The sequence below is a fragment of the Delphinapterus leucas genome, chromosome 4, assembly GCF_059928025.1.
Source record: "Delphinapterus leucas isolate spDelLeu-1000000601 "Yukka" chromosome 4, BTC_Dleu_Yukka2, whole genome shotgun sequence".
Lineage (NCBI taxonomy): Eukaryota > Metazoa > Chordata > Mammalia > Artiodactyla > Monodontidae > Delphinapterus > Delphinapterus leucas.
This window is the reverse complement of record NC_143132.1, coordinates 10,414,733-10,438,871: the sequence shown is the minus strand read 5'-3', so window position 1 is coordinate 10,438,871 and position 24,139 is coordinate 10,414,733. Positions and strand designations below refer to the sequence as shown.

Here is a 24,139-nt window from a genome sequence, read left to right as displayed (position 1 = left end):
TTTAACTTGTAGGGTAACTCACTAGCAAAACAAAATCATTTGGAATACTAAAATTCAGGAGGCGATTTAAGAGGTCAAGGCCCCTCCGGACATACAGAAGTCTTAGATCAAGGCACCCACACTCCTGCAGGCTGATCAGATGTTGCCGGAGTTTGGAGGTTAAGAAGGCCTCGGTCCCAATGGACCCCACAAGCGAGACTCTTTCATGCAAGAAGGCCAGGCAGTCGCCCCAATAAAGTAAACAGAGTGGCTGGGAAGCTCTCTCGCTGCCCCCGCATCCTTCCTTCACTCATGCTTAGAGAGTCATTATTCTGAGCTCAGTTTTCTTTTCTCCCCATCTTTAAAAACAAATGTACACATCTCCAAAGGAGGGAATTTATTCAGATGCCCACCACAGAGTCCAGCCCTAAAGTTATTATTATCAACACCTAATGATAATAGAACACAGTCTTTACAGGCCTGCCGGGTGAGTGACCAGCCCAGCACTGCTCCTGTCTCCCCTTTGGTGATTGGGATTTTACTTGACGCTGGTCAGCCCCGTGTCTAATTGATCCTTGATCCAAGAGTGAGAGCCGGGGAGAAACTGCCACCCACCAGGACTGGCTTTGGAGCCAGAAAGGTCTGCGTCTGAGTCCAAGTCCTTCACTTCCAACCTTGGAGATCTGGGCCGTTGTTAACCTCTGAGGTTCAGTTTCTCTGTCTATGAACCACACCACAGGATTGTAGGTATAACACAATGTACACAAAAGGTCTGACTTGTTTCAAAATATGTCATAACTGTTCCAGTTAAAGAGTTAAACCTCGTGTCTCGATGTTGATGGCAACACACACAAGAACAAAACTCGGCCTCTTAGTTTCTCTGGATTTGACAGTTTTCTGCACCAGTAGATTTCACCCCGTCTCCATTTTCCCAGAATGGAGGGACTTATGTAGCTTAAATGTGGTTCATCATTTTTGGTAAATCAGGAGTCAGATTCTTAAAATGACTTGCTCGGGTTGCCTGAAGCCATCTCTAAGGGGTAGGTATGGCTGCATCGGCAGCAGTGCCCTATTGGTCTAGATTCTGCCCTGGTCCATCTTTGAAAAGGACATGTGTCAGTTTTCTTTCCCGTGACTGTAAAAGAATTCTAAAACTCGGCTGTAGAAGTTCATGATGATGTCCTGACTTACTTAAACGCGTAGCCACGACAAAATGGCTTTCTGTTCAGTTTTAAAGACCTGGTAAAGTGGGAAGTTGAAATTAACCTCAGCCCTTTTATAGCTGAAACCTCAACAAATAAACAGTGGTTTGGTGGCATGGCAGCCTGGCCCCCTTTCCCATCTGCACCCTGCTTCAGATCATTTGAGATGTCTATTTTGAGTGATTCTCAAGCACATCTCATTCTAGATACATAGAGGCATTACTCTATATCTGTGATTTCGTACTGAAGGAGTTAAAGGGCCAGGCATGACCCTCTGATGAAATCCTAGCAAGACAGGGTGTATCAGCCTATCAACTCATGATCTCTCCGAGACCGTAACTGTCGACAACTCCGCCGGGCTGAATACATCCACACATTGGTACGGCACTGCTGTAAAACTGCTCTGACTACTTTGGGGAGGTTTTTCTTCCAACTACTGCTGCCATTTCAAAGCGAGCCATAAACACATGCTGAATTTTTATATAAAGCATCTTCTTAAATATAATACAGAAGCTCTAGCGCTAAGCTGGGAAGATAACCATTTTCCTGTCCATCAAGAACAAAATGAAGGTTCTGGCTGAAAGAGACTTTACTGTTACCCTTGTTAACTTTCTAACTTCAGGGAGAAAAAACTCCCAAGGGTCTACTCAAAACAGGACGAAGGTAAAAAAGCATTTTCTTACGGAAAAAAGAAAGAAAGAATAAGGAAAAGTAGATTTACATGAAAATCTCCCAGATACTTATTTTTTAAAAGTTGTTCCTACAATTTTACAAGTGACACCCTGAACGGCAAATCATGTTTTGGAAGGAAAGAACGTCAGCGATGTAGTTAACACATTCTCTCGAGTAGCAACTAAGCCTCCAAGGCACTCTAAAAGCAAGCTATTATTACTTAGATGTTGCAGAAGTAAAAAGTTTTTAAAAGGAACAAGAAACGGGGTTAAACCTGATACTCTGCTAAGCGTACAGTATTCCAAATAGCTGAGGAATGCCCGTCCATGGCAATGCCTCCGCCTGAGAGATGCTGGCTGCTGAGGACAAGAATTCAACACCCCACCCTGCCGTTTTCTTTTTGGTAAAGAGAGTGTATCTGACCAGGAGGGAAATCAGATCTGATTCACTCTTCACCAAAACTGAAACCAAGCCGAATTCATGGTGACGATTTCCACTTGCCCCCATGTGGTTACATTTTCCATTGCCTTTCAAAATGCTTTACTATTTTTAGTTCCAATAGCAGTAGAAAAAGGCAAATCCCTTTATCAACCTAGTAGTAGAAATGGTCAGGTATGTCATGAGAGAATAAGAGAACAGAAGTCTCCTCTTAGATGTTACAAATGGAATCCTGAAGATGACATAAATGAATGTAAATGGCCCTAAACACAAGATCCAGCCATCCCCTGGAGAATTTTATTCTATTTAGAAGAAAAGTGGCATTTTCCCCTCAAGCCCATCTCTCTCACTTAATGCGCCATTTCATCTAATTTCTCATACACACTTGCATTTTGGAATTAAAAAAAAAATCTATATGCATATTTTGAATAGTATGCAATGATTAAGCACCAGGACACCAATGGTTTCATGGGACCTCTTCTTAACTACACGTAAGATGAAACTGTAGATGAGAGGCAGCCCCCCCAAATCAAGCTGAGGTTTCTGTGGTCCACAAAATGGCTACTCTACAGAGAGGCCACTTAACAGCTGTCTGCATAGTATCTTGTGGGAGGAGTTCTCTGGGAATTTCCCCTGCAAATAAAAATAACTTCCCCCAGAATCATGACTGTGAGAGTGAATGGCATGGGCCATCGGGCTCTGAGAAAGAGGGTGGGCGTGCCTTTAAGAGCCCCACGTGTGCTAATCCCAAAAGAAACCTACGGGCTGGAAACCCTAAAGGACTTAGGATGCTTGCCCATCTCACAATACAACTCAAACAGAGAAAACACCCGGGAAAGCTAATTTCTGCTGTCCCAGAAGGGCAAGGAGCATTCCCCTTGCTGGCCACCTGCCCTTTCCCCCAGATGTGTTGCTTATCTCTTCCTTTGAGTTAAACAAGCCTGACCCTTTGAGAAAGGAATCTTACTGTGACCCTACCATACACAGCTGTGTCCTGCACAGCACCGAGAAAACGACTGCCTTTCAGAAATTTGACATGGTATCACAGAGCAAATAATCATTGACGTCAGTGCTTTCTACAGTGTAAATGAACTCTGTGTATTATCTAATTTGGCACAGTGGGTTTTATGCAATTCTTGTATTTTACAGTGTTTTTGCAATTGCCGGCTAACCCCACGGTGGGAGGGGGGATAACCCGCCTTCTTTATTGATTGCAGGTTTATGAATTGCAATGAATACCCTTGACGGGGTGGCGTCCAGACACTCCTCCTATTTCTTTACATTTGCCAAAGAACGTATATTAAATACAAACCCCTCAAGTAATCAGTAAGAACTTGAAACATCCTGACCTTCACCTGGCCTGATGTATGTGTGTGTGTGTGTGTGTGTGTGTGTGTGTGTGTGTGTCTTCAAGCCAAGGAGGTAAGAAAATAACCTAGCCAAAGCTAAGCTTGAAAAATTCGAGATCTGATCTACACAGTGATACATATCTGTCCATATCCTCTCTATACCCTCCCTAGCAGTGCCTTTCAATCTGGGGATCTTGTTACCACGCAGATCAGACTCAGTGGGTCTGGGGCGGGCCGAAGACTCTGCTGTTAACAAGCTGCCAGGCTGCTGGTCCGGGGACCAGCCGTTTCTGAGTGTGGACGAGGAGCCACAACTGGCCTGGGTGGGTTCCGCCCAAGGGTGAGGCGGGAAGCAGGCTCTGTCCGTCCGGGTACTTACCCTGCATCTGACTCTGAGGCTGAGGGTTAAAGGCAGTGGAGTGGTTCAAGGAGGCCCGAGGGTTGGGTGTAGGGGCCGGATGGTGTGGGCTGACCCTCATGGCCGTGCGCCGCAGCTGCTCCAGTTCACTGAGCCGCTCGGAAAAGGACAAGCTCCCGGGCTTGGTCTGATCATCTAGTTTCTGACGATGTCCTATTGCGGGGAGGGGGTGGGGAGGGGAGAGGGAGGCAAGAGATCAGAAAAGGTACCGTGGATTTGCTAAAACTCGGGCTTTTCTCGTCTTTCCCCTCCCTCTCCCCTCACCCCCAGCGTGGATCTGCTGGAGATCTGCACATTTAGCTGCTCCCGGGGTCGGGGTGGGGGGGGATTCGGGGCCGCTGTCCCCACGGCAGACTGGGGCCCCTACTGTCACACTGGCTGCTGGGCGCTCCGCCCAGACTGGGCCCCGGCACCCACTCCAACCCTCTGTGCCCATCTCCACTGGGCGGGATGCGGTGGGCACGCGAGGCTTGGTGGCGGTGGTGATGGCGGCAAGGAGAGAAGGGGCATTCGCTGTTGGCACTTGGCCAGGAAAGGAGCCCTGCCAGTGGCATCGGAACAGCTGCCCCAGCTGCACACCCAACCCCGGGCAGGTTTCAGAGGCAGCAATGTGGGCCCTGGAGCTTAGAGGCGCGCCCCTTCTAACAGGAAGCGAGGTGTGGCTGCAAGCCCACAGCCCTGGGAGGTCAGATTTCCTGTTAAGTGCAGGGCACGGGTGGCCCCTCTCCTCTGCTAGCAAGCTTTGCATGAGCATCCTTTCTTCCCTGAAGCCGACTTCCCCAGCTTCGGCCTTGTCCAGTCCAAGACTCCCAGCAGGCCGGGCCCACTGGAGCCCAAAGGGAGCCGCCAGCAGGTTGGCCGAGCTTCCCCAGGGGGCTCAGGGATCCGGGGTGGAGAGTCGGGCCCCTCAGCATCTGTAGACACACCAAGTGTCCTCGCCTCGCTCCTGGTCTAAATTGCTGTCACCAGGCTGCAGCGGGCAGAGGCCATTCACTCAAGAAGGGCCAGGGGGGTTGGGCCTTAATCCTTCATCAAAATGTCTTTACACCAGAGACTCAGGCTTGTCAAGCGGAGCTGAGGCTCCCAGGTACTGATGTAGCCACGGGGGGGGGGGGGGCAGTGGATTCATTCCTCTTTCAGAGAGGCTGCCCTCCTCCTCCTTACTTTGAACCAGGATGGTTCGAAGAGTCACTGATCAATTTCACAAAACCTCGCCGGATTGTCAAGTGGCCTCAAACCAAGATTGGAGAAGCAGTCTCCTTGCTGCCACGCTCAAGTGCCCTTTCGCACACCCGACCCAGTCCTCAGTGAGGAAGAAGATCCCTTGATTCCACGCCCTCCAGCCCGGCGTGGGAGTCGGGGTGGGAGAAGTATATTTTAGCCCAGCTCCCGCTGCTACGATTATAAAATTAAAATTTATAACTTGTATTATGGTTCCAAATCTCCGTGGTCTGCCGTTTCTTCCTGCTGCCAGGCCCCATGGCACAGTTGACACTGTCTCAAATTCCAGACCAGAAAAAGGACGCACTATATTGCAGTGATTTTATCATGAACAAGACCTGTTTTGGCTCCGAGATGAGGAAAAATACTTAAGCATAATATTTGTGTAGTTCAAATGCAACGCTCCCTCTTTTCATGTGTCACCAAGGCAAATCTGGACTCTGATTCAGCCCCACAGCCCACAGTACTCAGTCTGAACACAAGGCAGCCTGAGTCACGCAGGTCCAGCACACATGTGAGAGGCCTCTCACCCGCTGAGTATTTTAAGCACCGGCCTTGTGGGCGAAAGGCCATGGGGCCAGGTCCCGGAACAACCCCTGTCGTCCCTTTCCCTCAGAAGTACGAAAACATCTTTTTCTAGAACATTCTATTTCAGTCCACCATGGACTCATCTGTGGTCCCTGGATGGAGCTTCCCTTGACTCCTCCTTCCTCTTATCTCTGTGATACATTCTCGGCTTCCTGATGGTCAGACTGAAAAATCTGAAGTTTTCTTGTAGAAGAGCAAACAATGCCAACTCAAAAGCCATCCCAGGCATAATAATTCAGCCCTTTAAATGCCTGCCATGACCTGGTGTTAGGGCTCAAGCAGGGAAGAAGGCAGGACAAATGATTCTGGAAAGTTCTACCTCCTCAGAAAGAATGCCGGTTGGCAAAGTTTTGGAGTCTCCGGCCAGCCTTTGAAGAGAGGCCTTCAATTGTGTCTGCCTCAGTCACCAATCTTGGGTGCCATCACGTGCCACCAAGAAACCAAACGGGAATAAGTCATTTCAGGTAAGCCACTACTGCGGCCAGGAACAACGTGAGATTACCTTTTTTTTATGAGACCCCTCTCATTGCCCTATGCTTAAGAAAAATAAATAAAAGAAAGTTCTCAACACATGAGCAACTTCTGCACCAGCTGACACCTGCCAAAACCGTAGTCATTTACAGAGATTAACTGATGACTGTCTGCTTTACTAGGAATGTTCGGGCATAGCTCTCAGAGACAACAATTCTTCACTCTAGGCTATTTCTTAAGCCCTGAGAGTTGCAGGGCTGAGTTTAACGCTGGAGGAGGGGATGAGAGTTCATCTCACTCCCTCCCCATGCTGTGATCCACAGAGTAAGTAAGAGCGTTACTGCCCTCCCAAGGAACCCTGAGCCCCTTCCTCACTACTAGTGTTAGAGAGCTGTAACACCAAGGCACGGGGGAAATAAAAAGCATTATCATATTAAAGGTGTGGTTCTGATGTGTTTATAAGCTAGATCAAAGGAAGACCTAATTCCTCTTTTCTGAAACCATCAGATTTCGTGTGCCAAAGAGCAATGTTTTGCGTGAAACGTAGAAGCTTCTAATATAAACTTTCAAGCTGGGGGAAATGAATGCGTTATGTCTCCAGTTTCCTGTATCTGTGTGCAATTAAAATGTCAATTTGCCCCCTGAATTTTAAATACAGGAGTATGGAAAATGTCCACTATCAAATTCACTTTTCTTCTTTCTTACTGACTACTGGGCCTCAGAGGGCAATAGGGAATTCAACCCCGGTGGTAGAATTAACGCAATGAAGCGTCAAACACGTGCATGTTGGCAGCCTGGCTTTTTGAACACGTTGGAAGTCAGCTGTGTATGTCCACGTGGTGGTCCTGAAAATAGTGGCTACCTCAAGATTTCATACTGGGACGTCTTACTGAATCTTTAGCAGAGTTGAAAGAGATCCTAAACTATGTTTCTCTATTACTATTTCCACATTTTCCAAAAAGTACTTGATTAGAATTTTATATATATGCAAAATTATACGAAGCCAAAAGAACAAAAAAAGAATAAAAACAAACTAATCCCATCTGCTAAATTTTACGTCTTCATTCCAAAGACATATGTCCTGCCGTCTTCTGGAATGGGTGCCCAAGGGGTATCCCTAAATGCTAGGGTATTTGTGATGCATAATGAGACCAGCTTTCAGTTTTCTGCTATAAAAACTAGGCTGAGTAGGTATGCATATTTCACTGACAAATGAAGTGCCTTTTCCAAAACAACGTTGTTGATCTGTGGCTGTAAGTAACTGAAATACAACACAGATCATCCTTGAATTACAATTGGGTAATGTCCCAATAAATCCATCCTCAATTGAAAATATCATAGGCGAAAATACATTTAAAATACTTAACCCACCGAACAAATTAGCTTAGCCTGGCCTACCTTAAACGTTCTCAGCACACTTACGTTAGCCTACAGTTGGGCAAAATCATCCAACACAAAGCCTATTTTGTAATCAAGTGTTGACCATCTCAAGTCATTTATTGAATACGGTACTGAAAGTGAAAAACAGAATTGTCGTCTGAGTACAGAATGGTTAAGTGTATCAGTTGTTGATCCTTGAGATGGCATGGCTGATCACACAAGCATCACACCACACATCAACGGCCCGGGAAAAGAGCAAAGTTCACAATTTGAAGTGTGGTTTCTACCGAATATGTGTCACTTTCACACCATCATAAAGTCGAAAAATTGTACGTAGAACCATCCTAAGTCAGGGACTATCTGTGTATGATTTTCTATGAAAGAAAACAGATGAGGCTAAGTTGTTACCTTTTCTTGGCAAGTTCTGGGTAGAGAGAACCATTTCCTGACAATCAAAATGCTTGTCCATGTTTCTGATAGGAGTTTACTAGTTTTCTTGAAAGATTCTCCGCAGAAATATTAGAAAAGGCATATACTCAAAGCATTGTCATGATGAGCAGTTGAAAAAAATTGATGCAAAATGATGAGACCAAAAGGATATCTGTCTATATGTGTGTGTATATAGATCTCTATCTCCTTCCTTCCATCCATCTATCTCACTGTGATTCTTCCAAAAGGATATAGGTTTTTCAAAAGATGTTTGCCAATCAATCTGATACTAACGACACATATCCGGGTATAAGAACATTGACATTTCCTTCTTTAACTTGCTATTCTTTATGACTAGGGAAAAGAAACCAACACGTGTAGAGAACAGCTCACTTTTCCTGGTTTAACACTCTACCCAGGGGTAGAGTGCTCTGGGGTCATCAAAGTCATTAGGACTTTAAAGCACTGGTACTGAACATGGATGTGATCCTTCCTCAAAGTACCTTCTTGCAGGCGGTGAAATAAAGCTTCCTAGGACTTCCCTGGTGGCGCAGTGGTTAAGAATCTGCCTGCCAATGCAGGGGACACGGGTTCGAGCCCTGGTCTGGGAGGATCCCACGTGCTGCGGAGCAACTAAGCCCATGTGACGCAACTACTGAGCCTGTGCTCTACAGCCCGCGAGCCACAACTACTGAGCCCACGTGCCACAAGTAGTTAAGCCCACACGCCTAGAGCCCATGTGCCGCAGCAAGAGAAGCCACCGCAGTGAGAAGCCTGCGCACCGCTATGAAGAGTAGCCCCCACTAGCCACAACTAGAGAAAGCCTGCACGCAGCAACGAAGACCCAACACAGCGAAAAATAAATTTAAAATAAATAAATTTATTTTTTAAAAAAACCTTCCTAACTGCAAACCTATCCATCTGCTGGCTAATTAAATGTTGGGAAATACGGTCTCATATTATATATTGTGTATAGATGATATCTACATAGATTTATACATATAATTGTATACATAGATTATATATAGATTGTATATACCTTATATACACAATATGTAATGTGATATAAAATATATACTGATATATGTAACTATATTAGAATACATATTATAATACATGTTTATATATCATCCAACTTTACATGTACACAGGTAGCCTAACTTTCCCCCCCTCTATCTCCTCTCATATCGTTAAGCTTAGAAAACAGCACAAGGTTGGAGTCCTTCTGAACTGAAGAAGGGCTGGAGAAATTAGCCTCGTTTTTTCTTTTCTCTTTTTTTTTTTTTTGCGGTACGCGAGCCTCTCACTGTTGTGGCCTCTCCCTTTGCGGAGCACAGGCTCCAGACGCACAGGCTCAGCGGCCGTGGCTCACGGGCCCAGTCGCTCCGCGGCATGCGGGATCTTCCCGGACCGGGGCACGAACCCGCGTCCCCTGCATCGGCAGGCGGACTCTCAACCACTGCGCCACCAGGGAAGCCCTAGCCTCGTTTTTTAACCCATACGTGGGAGTGAAGTTCAGAGAAGTTATGTCATTTTCCCAATCTCACACAGCCAACTAGAGAAAGAGGGCAGGTCTGAAAACACACCCACTCCCTCAGCCTTCCCCCACCACCTCATGCTCCGTGCACCTAGAAATACCCATTTCCACGACTCCCACGTAACAGGGAGGAGAGGCGCACAATGTCCCGTGGTTGTCCATCACAGGGAACCCGGGCACTTGCATGATTTGCACACTCTGCCTTTACAGTCCCGCTTCTGTTCCCGGCTCGTCCTTAGAACAGAAGAGAGCCAGAGTCGTGGGGTGACCCCTGGTAGAGAGCTGGGTCTCACACGTCTGCAAGGGCATCCGAATCACCCGGATGTCCTGGCAGGGCTGGGATGGGGCCAGTGAGTTCAGAATAAGGTCCCGGTGATGCTGAGGCTGCTGGTCCAGACACCACCCTGGGAGCATGGGTGTGAGCGCCAGCGATTCGTCCCTGTGGTGCACATACTTCCAACATGCTTCTCATCTGCCGGGCTTGGAAATTAAAACACCAAATATACCAGAACTGTGTTTAGACTAAGTGCCCATGGACGCTGAGTGATGGCCTTGTTTTGGTGATAACTATTTTGTGGCCTTTAAAAAAAGTTTTTAAATTCTTCAGTGTGCTGTACAGAGTGGCTGAAAATGCCAAAACTCTGCCCGCAGAGAGGTGGGTTGTGACCGTCTCTCTCCCACCATCCCTGAGATGACTCCCTGAGTCGCTGTTGCAATAATCAGGTGGGTCTGCAAGGGGAACCCAGCATTCTCAGGCAGGAAGCAACTTCCACCCTGCCGTCTAAGGAAAGACTTTGGGGAACAGCAGAAAAGGGTTACTTGGACGCTATGAGCCCATTCCAGAAATGCAGCGGCTGAGACCTCTGAGCCCCCGCAAGGATGGGGGTGCTAATGCAGATGCTATAATCCTTCTCTCCCTGAGAGATACAGCATGGCACCAGGGAAATGGGACTGCCAGTCTGGATGTTAATAACTCTCCATCGTAAATCTGCTTTTCCACCCAACTTTCCTGCGGACAAGAGCAAGTCTCTTCGGCCTCCTTATCTGCAAGCCTGGAATTAAAGGACTAAGACGGATGACCGTGAGGGCCCCTGAAAGCGTTCACGTCAATTCCATCTGCGGAGCTTCTACTCAACTGGTTCCTGTCAGACGACTCCAAGCGCGAGCTTTCTTGAACAACTTCATGTGACATCAGGACTTTCAGAGTTCTCTTTCTTTTTTTTTAGGCAAATACCTGGCCTTTGGGAGCCATTAGACTGGTCTTCAGAGCTCTGTCTTGAACCCGGGATTCTCCCCGGCCTGCCCGACCCTTGGGTGTGCTGGTGGCTGGCAGCTTTGTACAAGGTATCCTGAGAATTCACTCTCCCTCTGCCCCCTGCTCTTTCATCCGTGGCCCTTTGAACAGTTACTAGTGACCTTGGACATCAGTTTTCCCAGATCCTTCCCTCTCTCCCCTCAAGCCTCCACTGAGCCTTTCCTGGTACCCACTGGCTAAGACATCCCATTCTGTTTTTGCCCCTTCCCCATAATGGCCCAAAGGCTGCATCCAGAGGGAGTGGGCCGTTAAACTCAGCTTCAAACCTGCTAGCAGGTTGTCAGGGGCTGCAGCTGGGAAGAAAACCACTCTGCTGAATCTTAATCCAGGGTCTCATTTTCCTGCATCTCTTATTGGTTAGAAAATAATGATACTCTTTGGTTCCCTGCCCACCCCTTCCCATCAGCGGCCAGAGGAACGTAAGGCTGAGATTAGTGTTCATCAACCTACCTGTGCAATTGTCCACCCGCCCTCACCCGCGCGCCCTGTGCAGGGCTTCTGTTCCCCTCGCTCATGCTCCTTCTAAACCACACCAAGCCAGTGGGGAAAATCCACTAGGATGCCACCACTTCCTAGGCCGTACATTTCTACTGACTGAGGGACTCTGCAGACGTGATGCTTTACCCCAGAAGAATCACCAGCAGGGATGGCGATGCCTTTGGCTGAGAAGAGCTTTGGTTCTCTTGCAGGTGGCGACAGGTAAGTGAGTGACCCCTGAGTCTACCTGTGCATGGGGCTTCCCTATCCTGGGTCTTCCCAAACCGTGGTCCTGCACTGCCCCCTCACATGGCATGAAGCACATGTTTTAGAGGTCAGGCTGGCATTTTGCTAAGCGTGCTTTCTAGACTAGAAGGCAGACCGTTTGAATTCCCTACTTTGCTCCAGTCACACTGGCCATCTTGCTACTGCTCCTATATGCCTGCCTCAGGGCCTTTGCACTTGCTGTTTCCTCAGCCCAGAACACTTATTCTCCAGATACCTGTGGACCAGATCGCTCCTATTTTTTTCCAGTCTTCGCTTAAATTTCATCTTCTCCCTGAGAAATTCCTGAACACCCTAGTTTAAGTTGCAAACCCTCTCCAACCTGGCCAACCCCTGACCCTTTACCTTGGGTTTTCTCCATACCATTTATTAATGTTACTTACAGTCTGTCTAGGCCCACTGGGCTGCAAGCTCCATGAAGGTGGGATGTTGTCTCTTTTCTCCACAGCTGTATCCCCAGTGCATGGGAGAGTACCCGGCACACCGTAGGCTCACTAAATGTTCACTGAATGACCGACTGACTGGTTGAACACTGGTGCCAACCAATTGTCCTCCATTAGATTGTAGGAAAGTAGAACTTATTTGGGGCAAAGGAAATGTGAACTAAAGTTTTCAGCTGAAATGGAACTGTAGAGGGCTCAGGAAAACTACTTGGGGAGGAAAAATATCATAACTGAACATAGAGAGTTTCACGGAGAATTGACTCATGAGACGTTAAACCGTCCATAAAACTTGTCTTCTCTATTTTTTCCCCTTCATTACACAAAAAGATAAAAAAGAATGGATACAATAGTGTTAGTATTTATAGTAATGCTATATTTACAATAAATTGCAATGTATTTTTCATAGAACCCATATGATCTTGTGGGTTAATTTACTGTTTAGAGTTTCAAAATTAAAAGTAGTGATTATAAAAATAAACGTATCAGCAAGAACTTAAAAAAAAAAAAGAATGGATAAAAGTTCTTTCGTGCAGAGCTGAGTATAGCACCCCTGTATAAGCAAGGCACTGCTACAGCTTCCTTGTGTTTCTGGAGAGAGTATCCCCATACACGCACACACACACACACACACACACGCGCGTGCGTGCACGCACGTGCACACACGTAGCACCCCATGTCCCTCTAGACATGGGCTAAGACATAACTGCTAGAGCAAAGCACGAAAGGAAAGGTGTAGAAAACCAACGTGGAGAGCAAAGCGGCGGGCTGGGGCTAGAGCGAGAACGACAACTAACCCAGACTTTAGGCCAACACAGGGCCCGCCCCCTCCATCCCTCCCTGAACCTTGTCCTCAAAATTCATGGGACAAAAACAGAAACAAAACTGTATTTCCTGAAGTTCCAGGCTCACAGTAACAGGCAGTGGAGTTTTTAGCTCATATGCATGAGCTTTTGGAGACCTGGGCCTCCCTAAAAGCAGAGGAGTCAGGATCTTTGGTCATCGGTCACCACGGGTTACCTCCCGTTTCTGTCTGGTGACTAAGGAGGTCATGGTAGCTTAGAGCAGAGAACCCTCCTGGTTTCTTTTGCTCCTGACCAGAGGCAGCCCTCTGGGGGGCCGCGGAGGCAATCTCCGTGGAAGGGTGCAGACAGCTCACAAGTTCCGGATTCATTCTCCTCTACAAGCTTGTGATTCCAAGTACTGTCAGCCCGTCCTCGGTGAAGAGACTGTCTCAAGAAAACCCTGGTAGAGGGTAACAGAAAGTAACCCCAGAGTGGTAACTGTTGGTCATGTGATCCATTTATCCGAATGGTTCCTGCTCCCCAAGGACAGGCTCTGTGAATGGGAGGTGACTTCGGAAGGGTACGTTCTGGTGGTGAGGCAGGGGTCAAATTGAGAGGAAATACTCCCTGAGGCTTTGACCTGGCTTTGGAGTCCAGGTCCCCAGCAGTGCTAGCTCTGGGAGGACAGGCAAGGCCTGGGGGAAGAGTCCACAGGCTGCACCTGCTGCATCGGGCTGCCTGGGCGTTCCTGGTCTCCCCACCAGGCGTTCTGACACCCCTGTGGGTCTCCACTCCCCTCCTGTACCCGCACACACCACGCATAAAAGCCAGGGGCCCCGAGCCTGTTCAGAGAGGGCTGCGGTAAACCGAGGGCCCTCTGGAGGTTGGGTGGTGCCCCAATCAATGCTGGGTGAATGAACGAGTGATGAATGAATGCGTAAGTGAATGAACACCCCCTTCCTGAGCTAGACTTACTCTGGGATGCACATCTAGCAGTGGGCAGGATGGCCCATTTCTCTTTGTTTTTAACAAAGGGTAAGGAAAGTTCCCTCCCATTCCGAAAAGCCCTCCTGTTGGTCCCTGGGGGAGCAGTATCTGATTCCCATCTCCTCTCATGTCACAAATGCCCACTGAATTCTGGGCTGGCCTCACGGCAGCAGGAGACCAAGGGGCCAGCTGAAGTCCTAACCCAAGTCCTTTAATAGATGGCTAAGCAGGCTTTGGCTGGTACAAAAGGACAGTGGCCCTCTGGCCACTCACAGCTCTTGAGCACTTGCTAGTAAGAAAGCCAAGAGTGACTAGTGGTTGTTTTTAACAGGCCATTATCCCTACCTCACACCATCCAGAGAAGAAGCGGGCAGATTGTTTTAGGGATGATAGCCTCACTCAGGCTAACTTTTATCCACTGTCCACAGCTGAGTAGGAGCGTTTGTGGGGCAGAGGTCCTCCCCCCTCAGTTACTTGAAGGGGCAGTGGCTCTTTGTCTGGGACTCCCGAAGAGTCACAGCACGGTGATGAAAATGTTGGTCCCAACGCTTGCCACGTAACGTTGGGAGGGAAAGTTCCATTTATTCCAAGACACAAGTGCCCCCTATTCACCCTGATGAGCGCATCTGAGTCTGGAGTGAAGGACAAAAAGGCTGTCAGAACTTCCCTCCAAAACACTGGCACCATTCTGCCATCCCAATCCTTTCCAGATTGGAAAGCAACAGGCCTTCCTCCTTCTGTCTTTACCTTGGGACTCTGCCTCTGGAAGGCTGGCACGGTAGGCCCAGCCTCCCTGCTCTGCTATGAATGCAACAGGACCAGTGTTTTGAACTTTCTCTCCTTTTCACACCGTCAGCAGTCCCTCTTTGTACGAGCACTCTGCTGTGTGACAGTATAACCTCCACTGGGTGAGGGCGCCCTTGTAAACTGCAGGTCATGCTTTGTCTTTTCCCAGCCCGAGGGCCACCCCCACTCCCTTCCCTGTCTCTTCCCCACCCCACCCCCACTTTTATTTTTTTTTTTAAACCGCTTCTGCTTCCTTCATTTTCTTTGCAGCTGCGGCCCAAAGATATAGGAAAGCTACTGTATAGGATTTTGAAAGCAGGGCCTCTGAGAGCTTTCCAAGCTCCGTACAAGCCGGTTAGCCTCTGGCTTGTTTTCTTTGGCTTCAGGTTAGTAACACAGAATAGGTCAAACAGCATTAACTTTCAATAGGGAAGTGGTGTGGTCAACCCAAGCCGTTTGCGGCTAGATTGTGAAGATAGGTAAGTGAGGCGGGTAGTGAAGAACTGCTCCTAAGCCTGCGAGGAGGCAAAGGGGAGAGGCAGCCTCACTCAGAAACATCCAGCAACGAGGTCAACAGGACTCAACCCATCTTTCTTAAGTTGGCTGAGGAATGAACACTGAAGTCTCCGGCTGGCCAGCTTCCGGAATTTGGCCAGGTTGGGGCTCTGTAGCTTGCACAACTGAGCACTTTGTGGGTATAAGGATGACTTTTTTCCCCCGTCCTTTCTTTCCCTTCCTTCCTTCCTTCCTTTCCTCCCTCCCTTCCTTCCCTCTTTCTTTCAAATGATGCCAAAGTCATGGGAAATCCAGTTACGATAATTTGCTCTCCTTATGGCATGTCACTCTGGGTGGACCTTTATCCATTTCTTTCCCCTGTTTGGGGTGTGAGTAACTGTGCCTTCCCCCCTCCCTCCACCTGGCCCTTGCCCATCTTCTTAGCCCTAGATCTGGTTCCCCAGGTTGGATGGGCTGGCTGCAAAGCCGGGGCTCTCTTTCTCCAGGTTGGGTGATGCACTTGGCGGGGGTGGGGTGGTGGTGGAGGTGATGCAGTCACCCCTACAGACATCGAATCTTACTTTTAGAAGCTGATAAGGATCTTAAAACCATCAAATCCTCTCTCTCTCTTGTTCTGCAGAGGAGGAAACGGAGGCTGCTGAGCTTTGCAGAACCAGCCGGGGCCAGGATCTAGGGCTCCCAGCAGTCTTTCCATGCGGCTGCCTCTCCCTTGCCCAGGGCTCAGGATTCCTCTTACAGCTCAACAGAGTGGCTCCGAGAACAGCTCAGCACTCGAGACTCAAATTTCAGCAGTTTCTAGTTCTTCTCCCTGCACTTGGCTACTTATTTATTTTGAGACTGGCTGAATCACCCAAGGAATAGAACGAGTTTCTCCTCCCAACCTGCTCTGAGCAGCACGTCCGCCAATGAACAGGACAGCAAGCCGGCCTCCGGAGCCTTGCAAGTTTCCCACCTTGGAGCAGCTGCAGGTTTTGACTCCTCCTGGGAAACTGGCACGAAGGCTCAAGGGTGTAATATTTCACCTCCTTGCAATCTAATCCAGAAATCTCAGGCGAGCAGCATATATAAAAAGCCACGGGTGGAAAAAAAAAAGAAAGAAAGAAGGACTCAGCAAGCTGCCCTGCAATCTTTGCAATTCTCCCTAAGCCTTTCATGGAAAGAAAATGAAATAATACAGCTGGAGAGGAAAAACTGTATTTGATTTTGGAAAAGAAATAGATCTTAAAATAAAACTCAGTTCTCTTAACTGTCAAGGTTGCCTTTTGTCTGTTTGTTTCCAAAATGCCTAAAGGGTGTATAACGGTAGGAAAGAAAATATTAAGATATTTTAATGGCAAAAAGTAAACCTTCTAAAAGTATGGATTCACAGTGAGGCTGATTAAAATGTCTCTATTTTTCTCTATGGTTTTCTTCTCATCAATCCTGGAAGAAAGTATGAGATGAAATGTACCTTCAAGAAACCAATAATTATTTTATTTAAGATCCCTGAGATTTTTGTACAATATAATATACATACCAACAGTAAAATTTCCTGATTGTTTTTCTGTTCATCTAACTCCATATCTCTATATTTCTATTATTTGATAGACTGTTTACAAAGCACCTTGATATCTATTATCTGAATTCATCCAAAGCAATCCTATGCATTAGAGCTCATATAATTATCCCCACCTTATAGATGACTCAGTGGAAGCTTCTAATGCTAAGAATCCTAGCAGATCACACAGCAGCATGTTCAGTTAAGAAACAACTACCTTTTGATAAAATCTTTGCTTGGGAAAAGAGACAAAGAAGCAGGGCCATATGGTGAACTTGGTTTTGCTTCAGTGAGGAGAATATTGGTGAAGTTGGCTCCGGAATTCAGTATTTGGGGTTAATGATAGGTAGGGTGGAAGGAAAAAGAGAAAAAAGCCCTCACTGTATTGTATCCTGAGAGTTCCATCTGCAATGATTAAAAAAAAAAAAAAAATTAGGGAGTATGGGATCAACATGTACACACTGCTATATTTAAAATGGATCACCAGCAAGGACCTACTGTACAGCACAGGGAACTCTGCTCAATGTTATGTGGCAGCCTGGATGCGACGGGAGTCTGGGGGAGAATGGCTACATGTATATGTATGGCTGAGTCGCTTTGCTGTGCACCTGAAACTATCACAGCGTTGTTAATCGGCTATACTCCAGTATAAAATAAAAAGTTTAAGAAAAAAATAACTTGGCAATGGCAAGTATTTGGCCTCCCACTTGGGCAGCATTCCAATTGCTTCTGCAGTGAGGACTATGGGGTGTGGGAAGGGGGCCCACCTGTGTCCAGGGCATGTGCTTTAATAATAACAGCTAATATTTAAGAGGTACCTCTGTGCCAGACACTATGTATCATCACATGTGTTACTTAATTCAGTTAGCACAAGAATCCCCCAAGATGGGGACATCTTCCTGGTGTTACACCTGAGGAGACTGAGCTTGGGGAAGCTAATCTGATCACAGTGGAGACGTGACCTTGAATCAGGCAGTCAGCTCTCTAGCTGGGCTTCTAACCACCACTCCAGCCTGCCCCTCAGGCTGTCTCATTTAATCCTCACATCCCCCAGCAAGGTAGGTGTCACAAGCCCATTCTACAGATGGGGAAATTACACAGTTAGTAAGTAGCAGGGCTCAGACGTGAGGCCAGGTTGGTCCAGCTCCAAACTCCTCTTTCACTCCCTCAAGCTCAGAACCCTCTGCTTCATTTCTGAAACTTGGGGCTCTGCCCTGTTAGCAATGCCAGAAATGAACAAAAAGATGTGACTGTGGATGTTTCTCCTTAGCTCTGTAAAATGAGTGAACTGGAAATATCATACATCCACTTCAGAGGTAAGGAAAAAAAAGGTGATACCAGGAACAAATCCAAAGAGGGCCATAAATGTATAGTTCTTAAGAGCTTAGTTATTTCAAATATTTACTTTTTATCTCAAATGACCAGAAGGCTGACTTCTAAGCCATGGTGAACAAAAACAAAAACAAACAAATGGGATCTCAAATGCTCGACATTTCAGTGTATGAAAGTACCCTGAAAGATTCAATAACAGGCTGAGTTTTAGTCAATACTTGCCTTAATGAACCCTGAGTATATGTAAATCATGGAGGTACCAAAGTAATGTATTGCCACTAACTTACTTTATAGTGGTCTAGGGAGTTGGCAGATTAATTCAACTGTGTTCCTTAAAAAAAGGCAAACAGAAAAGAACTTTGCTTTGGGTACTTAAGTGTCTTTTACCTTGGCTTTCATCTACAAATGTATAGCCAGAATATTTGGCTTGGCTATTGGGAATTTTCCGAGTGACGATGCATAACTTACTTGCAGAAAGAACTCACTGCAAATATACCACGTGTAACTCAGAATATGAAAAAGGCATTTCACATCCAATGTCAGTGTTTGTGATGTGTCTGGTAATACAGCTGTAACGTTCAGTAATAGATTATACCTAATTTACCCCTTCTTTGTCGTCAGCTTTTCATAGCAAAAAAGCAAACCTCTAAAACAAATTGTTTATAAAGGAAAAGAACATGGAAAAAATGGGAGAACACAGAAATTGCAAGCTAGCTCAAATGAACTTAAACACAGATCTAGGGCAAGGGGGTAGTTTTACTTAACTTACTTAAACTTAACCTGCGTTTTTTTTTTTTTTTCTTTTTGGTCGTGGTGGAGTTCTATCAGACCTACTGGATCCAATTCTTACTAATGCCTTTCTTAGCTACATGCCTTACAGGAAAAAAATACAAGCCTTTGCAAAAACTCAAGTAGGGTTTTTTTTTGAAAAATAAAAAACTAGAACGTGGTTAGAGTATAAAAAATATTCTAAGTCCACCCCAAAGCCGACAAGCAGACGCATTATAATGTGCTGTGCCAACAGCAATCCATCTGCAAGCTGTGGGTCCACCCCCCGCCAGGAGAGTTTCGCACACAGAGATGGGGCCCATCTGGCTGCGCAGCGCCCAGGGTTCCAACACGCTTAGGTGCTTCCCAAAGTGCAACTAGATGGCAGCACGGACCTCAGCGGAGCTGTTCCCCAACCATCCCAGGTCAGAGGCCACTCCGTCAGGTCACAAGGTGCGCAGGCCACAAACGAGGCACTGCACATGCCCAGAAGCATTTCCGATGGTGAAAGGTGGAAGCACTGTCATTGACATGTGCTACTGAGTGTCTTTGGGGAAAAAGAAGAAAAGGCCTAGCAAACACATACCAAAAAAGAAAAATCCAAAAATCCCAAGGCGAATCTAGAAAGACACATTGGTTTAGGAAACTCAGAGTGGCCGAGTGTTTCCTATGCCCGCAAAGCTGGGCTGCGGCTAACGGGTCCAGGCACCACCGCCCCCGAGGTGAGTTGCATGCATCTGCCGCGAGAATTCAGACACCAAGAGACTCTGGCACATTTCATGTCAGTTTTCTAGATCAGTGTGGAAGAGCCTCTCCCAAGCTGTGTCATGCATATATCTGAAAGGACCCAGATGTTAGACCTCAAATACTTTCGATGTTACTCAGGCAGGACTTTTCCCCCTGAGTTTGTGAAAACAAAGTTCAACCTTTGGGGGCAAAGCCATTTGCCCATGAGGGACTTAGGAACGGTGCCCGGAGTGTTTCAAGGGTCCATAAAAATGCCAGAAAAGCAATTTTACCTTGTCTAAATACAAAAGGAAAACTGAAAAAAAAAATCAAAATTTATAAATGTTTAATTGTGTCTAAAAAAATGAAACATTATGGCAACTTCATGAATTTTTAAACTTAGGAATCACAACTCTTTCTTGTTTAGCGTTTTCTCATTTCCAAAGGATTCCAAGACTCAAGGTAAATAACTGTTCCATCTCCTGAACACTGACTGTGTGCCAGACATTGGTTCAAAATGTTCTACCAAGACTGTCGCGTTCAGGCTCCCTGCCCTGGGAGGCGCGTACAGCCCCTGTCCTTGTTCTACGGAGGCTCAGCCAGGCTAGCATGCACCCCAGGTATGGTCACCCACATAGTAAGCAAGTGCCAAAATGGGGATCTCAACCCGATGGCAATCACTGTGTTGACGGCAGCGAGATCAGGGCTGCAGGGAATTAAATGAGTTACTCATAGCCAGATAATTTCAACACCAAATGATAACGGCTGTTCAAAAATGTAGGGCAAAAAAATATCTAACGTAGGAGCTGAGTGTATATGGATATGTCTGACGTATGAAGGATCCACCCCTGTGGACGGCGGCCCACGGGCATCAGCCTCTGAGGGGCACTGTGTGTGGGGCAGCCCGTGGCTTCTGTTTTTCTGATGATATCTTGTTACTCCTTCAGGGCAGACTAATTTAGATATTATCTCGTCCCATTGCCTGGTTGGACAGAAGAGGGAAGTGAGGACAAAGTACTTAAGATAACTGCCTGAGTTCACACCCACTGGCCTGGTGGCACCAGTCTGAAACCCAGGTCCCCCAGTTCAGGATCTAGAAAACTTTACACATTTTTTTAAAATATAAATTTATTTATCTTTGGCTGTGTTGGGTCTTCGTTGCCGTGCGTGGTTTTCTCTAGTTGCAGTGAGTGGGGGCTACTCTTTGTTGTGGGGCGCGGGCTTCTCATTGCGGTGGCTTCTCTTGTTGCGGAGAATGGGCTCTAGGCCCGCGGGCTTCAGTAGTTGTGGCACGCGGGCTCAGTAATTGTGGCTCGTGGGCTCTAGAGCGCCGGCTCAGTAGTTGTGGCGCCATGGGCTTACTTGCTCCGTGGCATGTGGGATCTTCCTGGACCAGGGCTCAAACCCATGTCCCCTGCATTGGCAGGCAGATTCTTAACCACTGCGTCACCAGGGAAGCCTTATACATGTTTTAAGATTAAGAGATGGAAGCCTAAACGCAGACAAGATATTTTTTTTCTTTTACCACTTCGTATACTAAATTCTAACAAGGACTGTGATATGTTAGCTTAGATCTTGACTTCACTGGTGTGGCATTTAAAATATTGATATGGGTTTGCAATGGTCTGGATGGAAGGAGATATTCAACGTCATGGTTTAAGATTCATTCCATGTTTCTTCTCTCCCCCATGCCCGCTACGTTAGACTGAGAAGGTACCTAGATCATTTCATTGGGCTCTCATTGGTACCTGGAAGGAACTACTTCCTTCCTTTCTGTAGCAATACAAATGCCACCTAAACATCTTGGTGACTTCTGTATAAGACAGGGCTAGTTACCAAGAGGTCACAGGTCTGCCCAGGTCTCGGGCGAGCTACTGAGGGGGATTATCACTGCTTCCAGAGGCAGAACCCTACTCCCTCCAGGGTCCTTTTACACACCCCTCATCCAAGGGACCCTTTCAGACCTCAGCCTGGATAAGTCCACTAAAAGCTCTATGAAGTCCACTAAAAGCTCAAGGGTCATGGAAGTCTTTATGTATACAAATTCTTCTTTGATATAAAATTCTAGTTTGATGTTACTAAGCATAAAAACCAGAAAGACATTCTAAAATTCCTTGGAAATATTTAGGCAGGATAATCAGTGCTTTAAAAACTGCTTTTGCCAAGTCATCAGATAGCTGGGGAGTTCAGCACAGCGGGGATTATAGCACCAGTGGAAGTCACCCCAGAATGTCTATCTTAGCAATGAATTGCCTTTCACAGTGGGAGGAGGAATATAAGTAGAACATTCTACCTCTTTGACCCTCTGTCTCCTACTGTATATTTGGGTGAGAGGGAAGAAGGAATTATTTCCTTTTCTTTCGGGGATCGCAATTTCATCTAGAAAGAATGAAAATCCAAATCCGACATTTGAAGGATCCAAGGAAAGGGGGATTACGTAGATCATCGTTCATTACTTAGAGGACATGCTTGAAGCAATTCCCAGCGAACCAAGTAATCGGGGATTGATAATTACAATCCTGAGGTTACAGATCCAGAAAACCGCCTGGCATTCCACTAACAAGTCAGGAGCAAAGAATGACACAAACTTGCATCCTCCTAACAGGCTCCACACTGTGTATGTGGGCCCTCTAGGAAGCTCTTTGCCGAAGGGGGAAAGGGACTCGGACGGTTCACGTGGGGGTCATTTTTGTCACATGACTCATCTTTCCTGCCTGCCCGCACTGGAGGGAGAGGTTTATGTTGGGCAGCATCCCTGCTTCAGGCCCCCACTGATGCCAGGTCCCCAAGCAGACCCTGGTGAAAGACGTGGAACCAAAAGTTGGCACATGTGACAGCATGGCTGGTACATTTCACTGCAGCACCACCCCAGGGAAAACACTGATTCCATCGCATCGGTACAAAAATGACGACTGCCGAGGCTATGAGGCTCTGCTTTCTCCAAGAAAACTGTATTTGAACCAGAATTTTATTGATAAACTCTCCTAATAAAACAATTTCTGCACAGAAATTTCAACACAATAAAGCTCAAGTAGCAGTTGGTGTAGTTCTTAAAACAGACTTCGGCGTCTGTGGCCTGCAGTGTCTGGACTGCTTCGTTTCAGTTCTGGCTGACTGTGTGACCCTGGGCAAGGGAATGGATTTTTCTTTGTGTCAATTTCCTTACCTGATCTTGCAAAAATTATGTCAATGAAGGTATGCGCAGCACTTTGAACAGTGTTGGGCAAACAATTAGCGCTGTCTGAGTGTTAGGTGTTATTATTATTTTTAGGTATTTTTATTATTAAGAGAAAATAACATTTTAAAAGAGAACTGTATGTCAGTCAATCACCAGAGCAAATCCATAAACATTTCTGCTCATCCCACACTTTTCTGGACAAACTTGATTTCAAACATTTTTAGGTCCATTAGCACCATAAGTTTATGGGTGGCTGTCATGCATTCCTCTTTTTCACTTGAAACATGACTGTCATAAACAAAGATCCTGTTTCTTCTCTCTCTATATATATTATAGGTTTGCAATTTACATTCAATATCAAAGAAGAAAGTTATAGTCGTGTGATGTACTCTCAACAAAGTCCTTAACAAAGCAATTGAGTGATGGGGAATTAAGCGTATTTTAAATCGACCTATTTTAACTGTAACTCCCCATAAAATAGTATTATAGTTAGTTGGCAAAAAAGGCTAATGTCCCAGAAAGTAGCATATTCTGAAGTTTTTAAGTAACGGCTCCACCTGGCTATCCGTTATTCTGAATCTCAAGAGCTCAGACACAACAGTTACTGTGAAGGGCTCCCTTAACCTGAGGGCAGAAGTTGTCCCAGAAATGGCCAGTATTTGTTTTAAGAACCTTTTCCATTTTTAATTAGTTACTCAGTGTTCCAGATGTAACGGATACCTGGCCAGCCAGATGATGGCTTGTGCCATCAGAATGTCCAATCCACGATCCACACTACTGGGACATCTCCCCCACTCCCCGGCCCCCCCATCACTGGGTCAGTCATTGGGGTCCCAACTACTCTTCAACCCCTCATCAGCCAAATATATTCCTCTATATCCTTAATTCACGCATTCAAATTATTTAGTGAAATATCTACAGAGAATATGCTTCGGTATCTCAATATTGTCATATTACAGACACATGGGCTAAATTACAGGCACATGGGTGGAGAGCTAGAGGTTTCCATTAGATCCCCTGAAATAGTAAAAAAACAAAAAAAAACAAAAACATAAAAACAATCTCAAATATCCTTTTCTTGAAAACTCCTTTCACTCTATCTTTCATGCTTAAAGAGAAGGCTATCTTTTAATATGTTGACAAGCTTCTAAATGTTCTACCTACAAACTGAAAACAGACCCCACATTGCTGCTTGCAAGAAGTCTCCCAGCAGGAGATAGCTTCTGATGGTGTTCTTTCTCCGTAATAAATTCAATTTTTCAACAATTAATACTTTCTCTATTAATCTGAGATGTAAAAATAATCCTGTGGAATGTGGGAAAA

General features: G+C 46.3%; 1 protein-coding gene across 4 annotated transcripts in view; it reads right to left on the bottom strand.

The window, feature by feature from the left end:
* The window catches only part of RUNX1 (RUNX family transcription factor 1), a 246,394-nt gene that overhangs the window by 38,728 nt on the left and 183,527 nt on the right, over positions 1 to 24,139 (bottom strand). For 3 of the 4 annotated variants that reach the window (XM_022552943.2, XM_022552944.3, XM_089910276.1), the window contains one exon: positions 4,020 to 4,211. The exons of the other annotated variant lie outside the window; for it this stretch is intronic. In XM_022552943.2, coding sequence (XP_022408651.1) covers positions 4,020 to 4,211 — 192 coding nt within the window. The remainder of the gene's footprint in view (positions 1 to 4,019; positions 4,212 to 24,139) is intronic. 4 annotated transcript variants of the gene reach the window in all.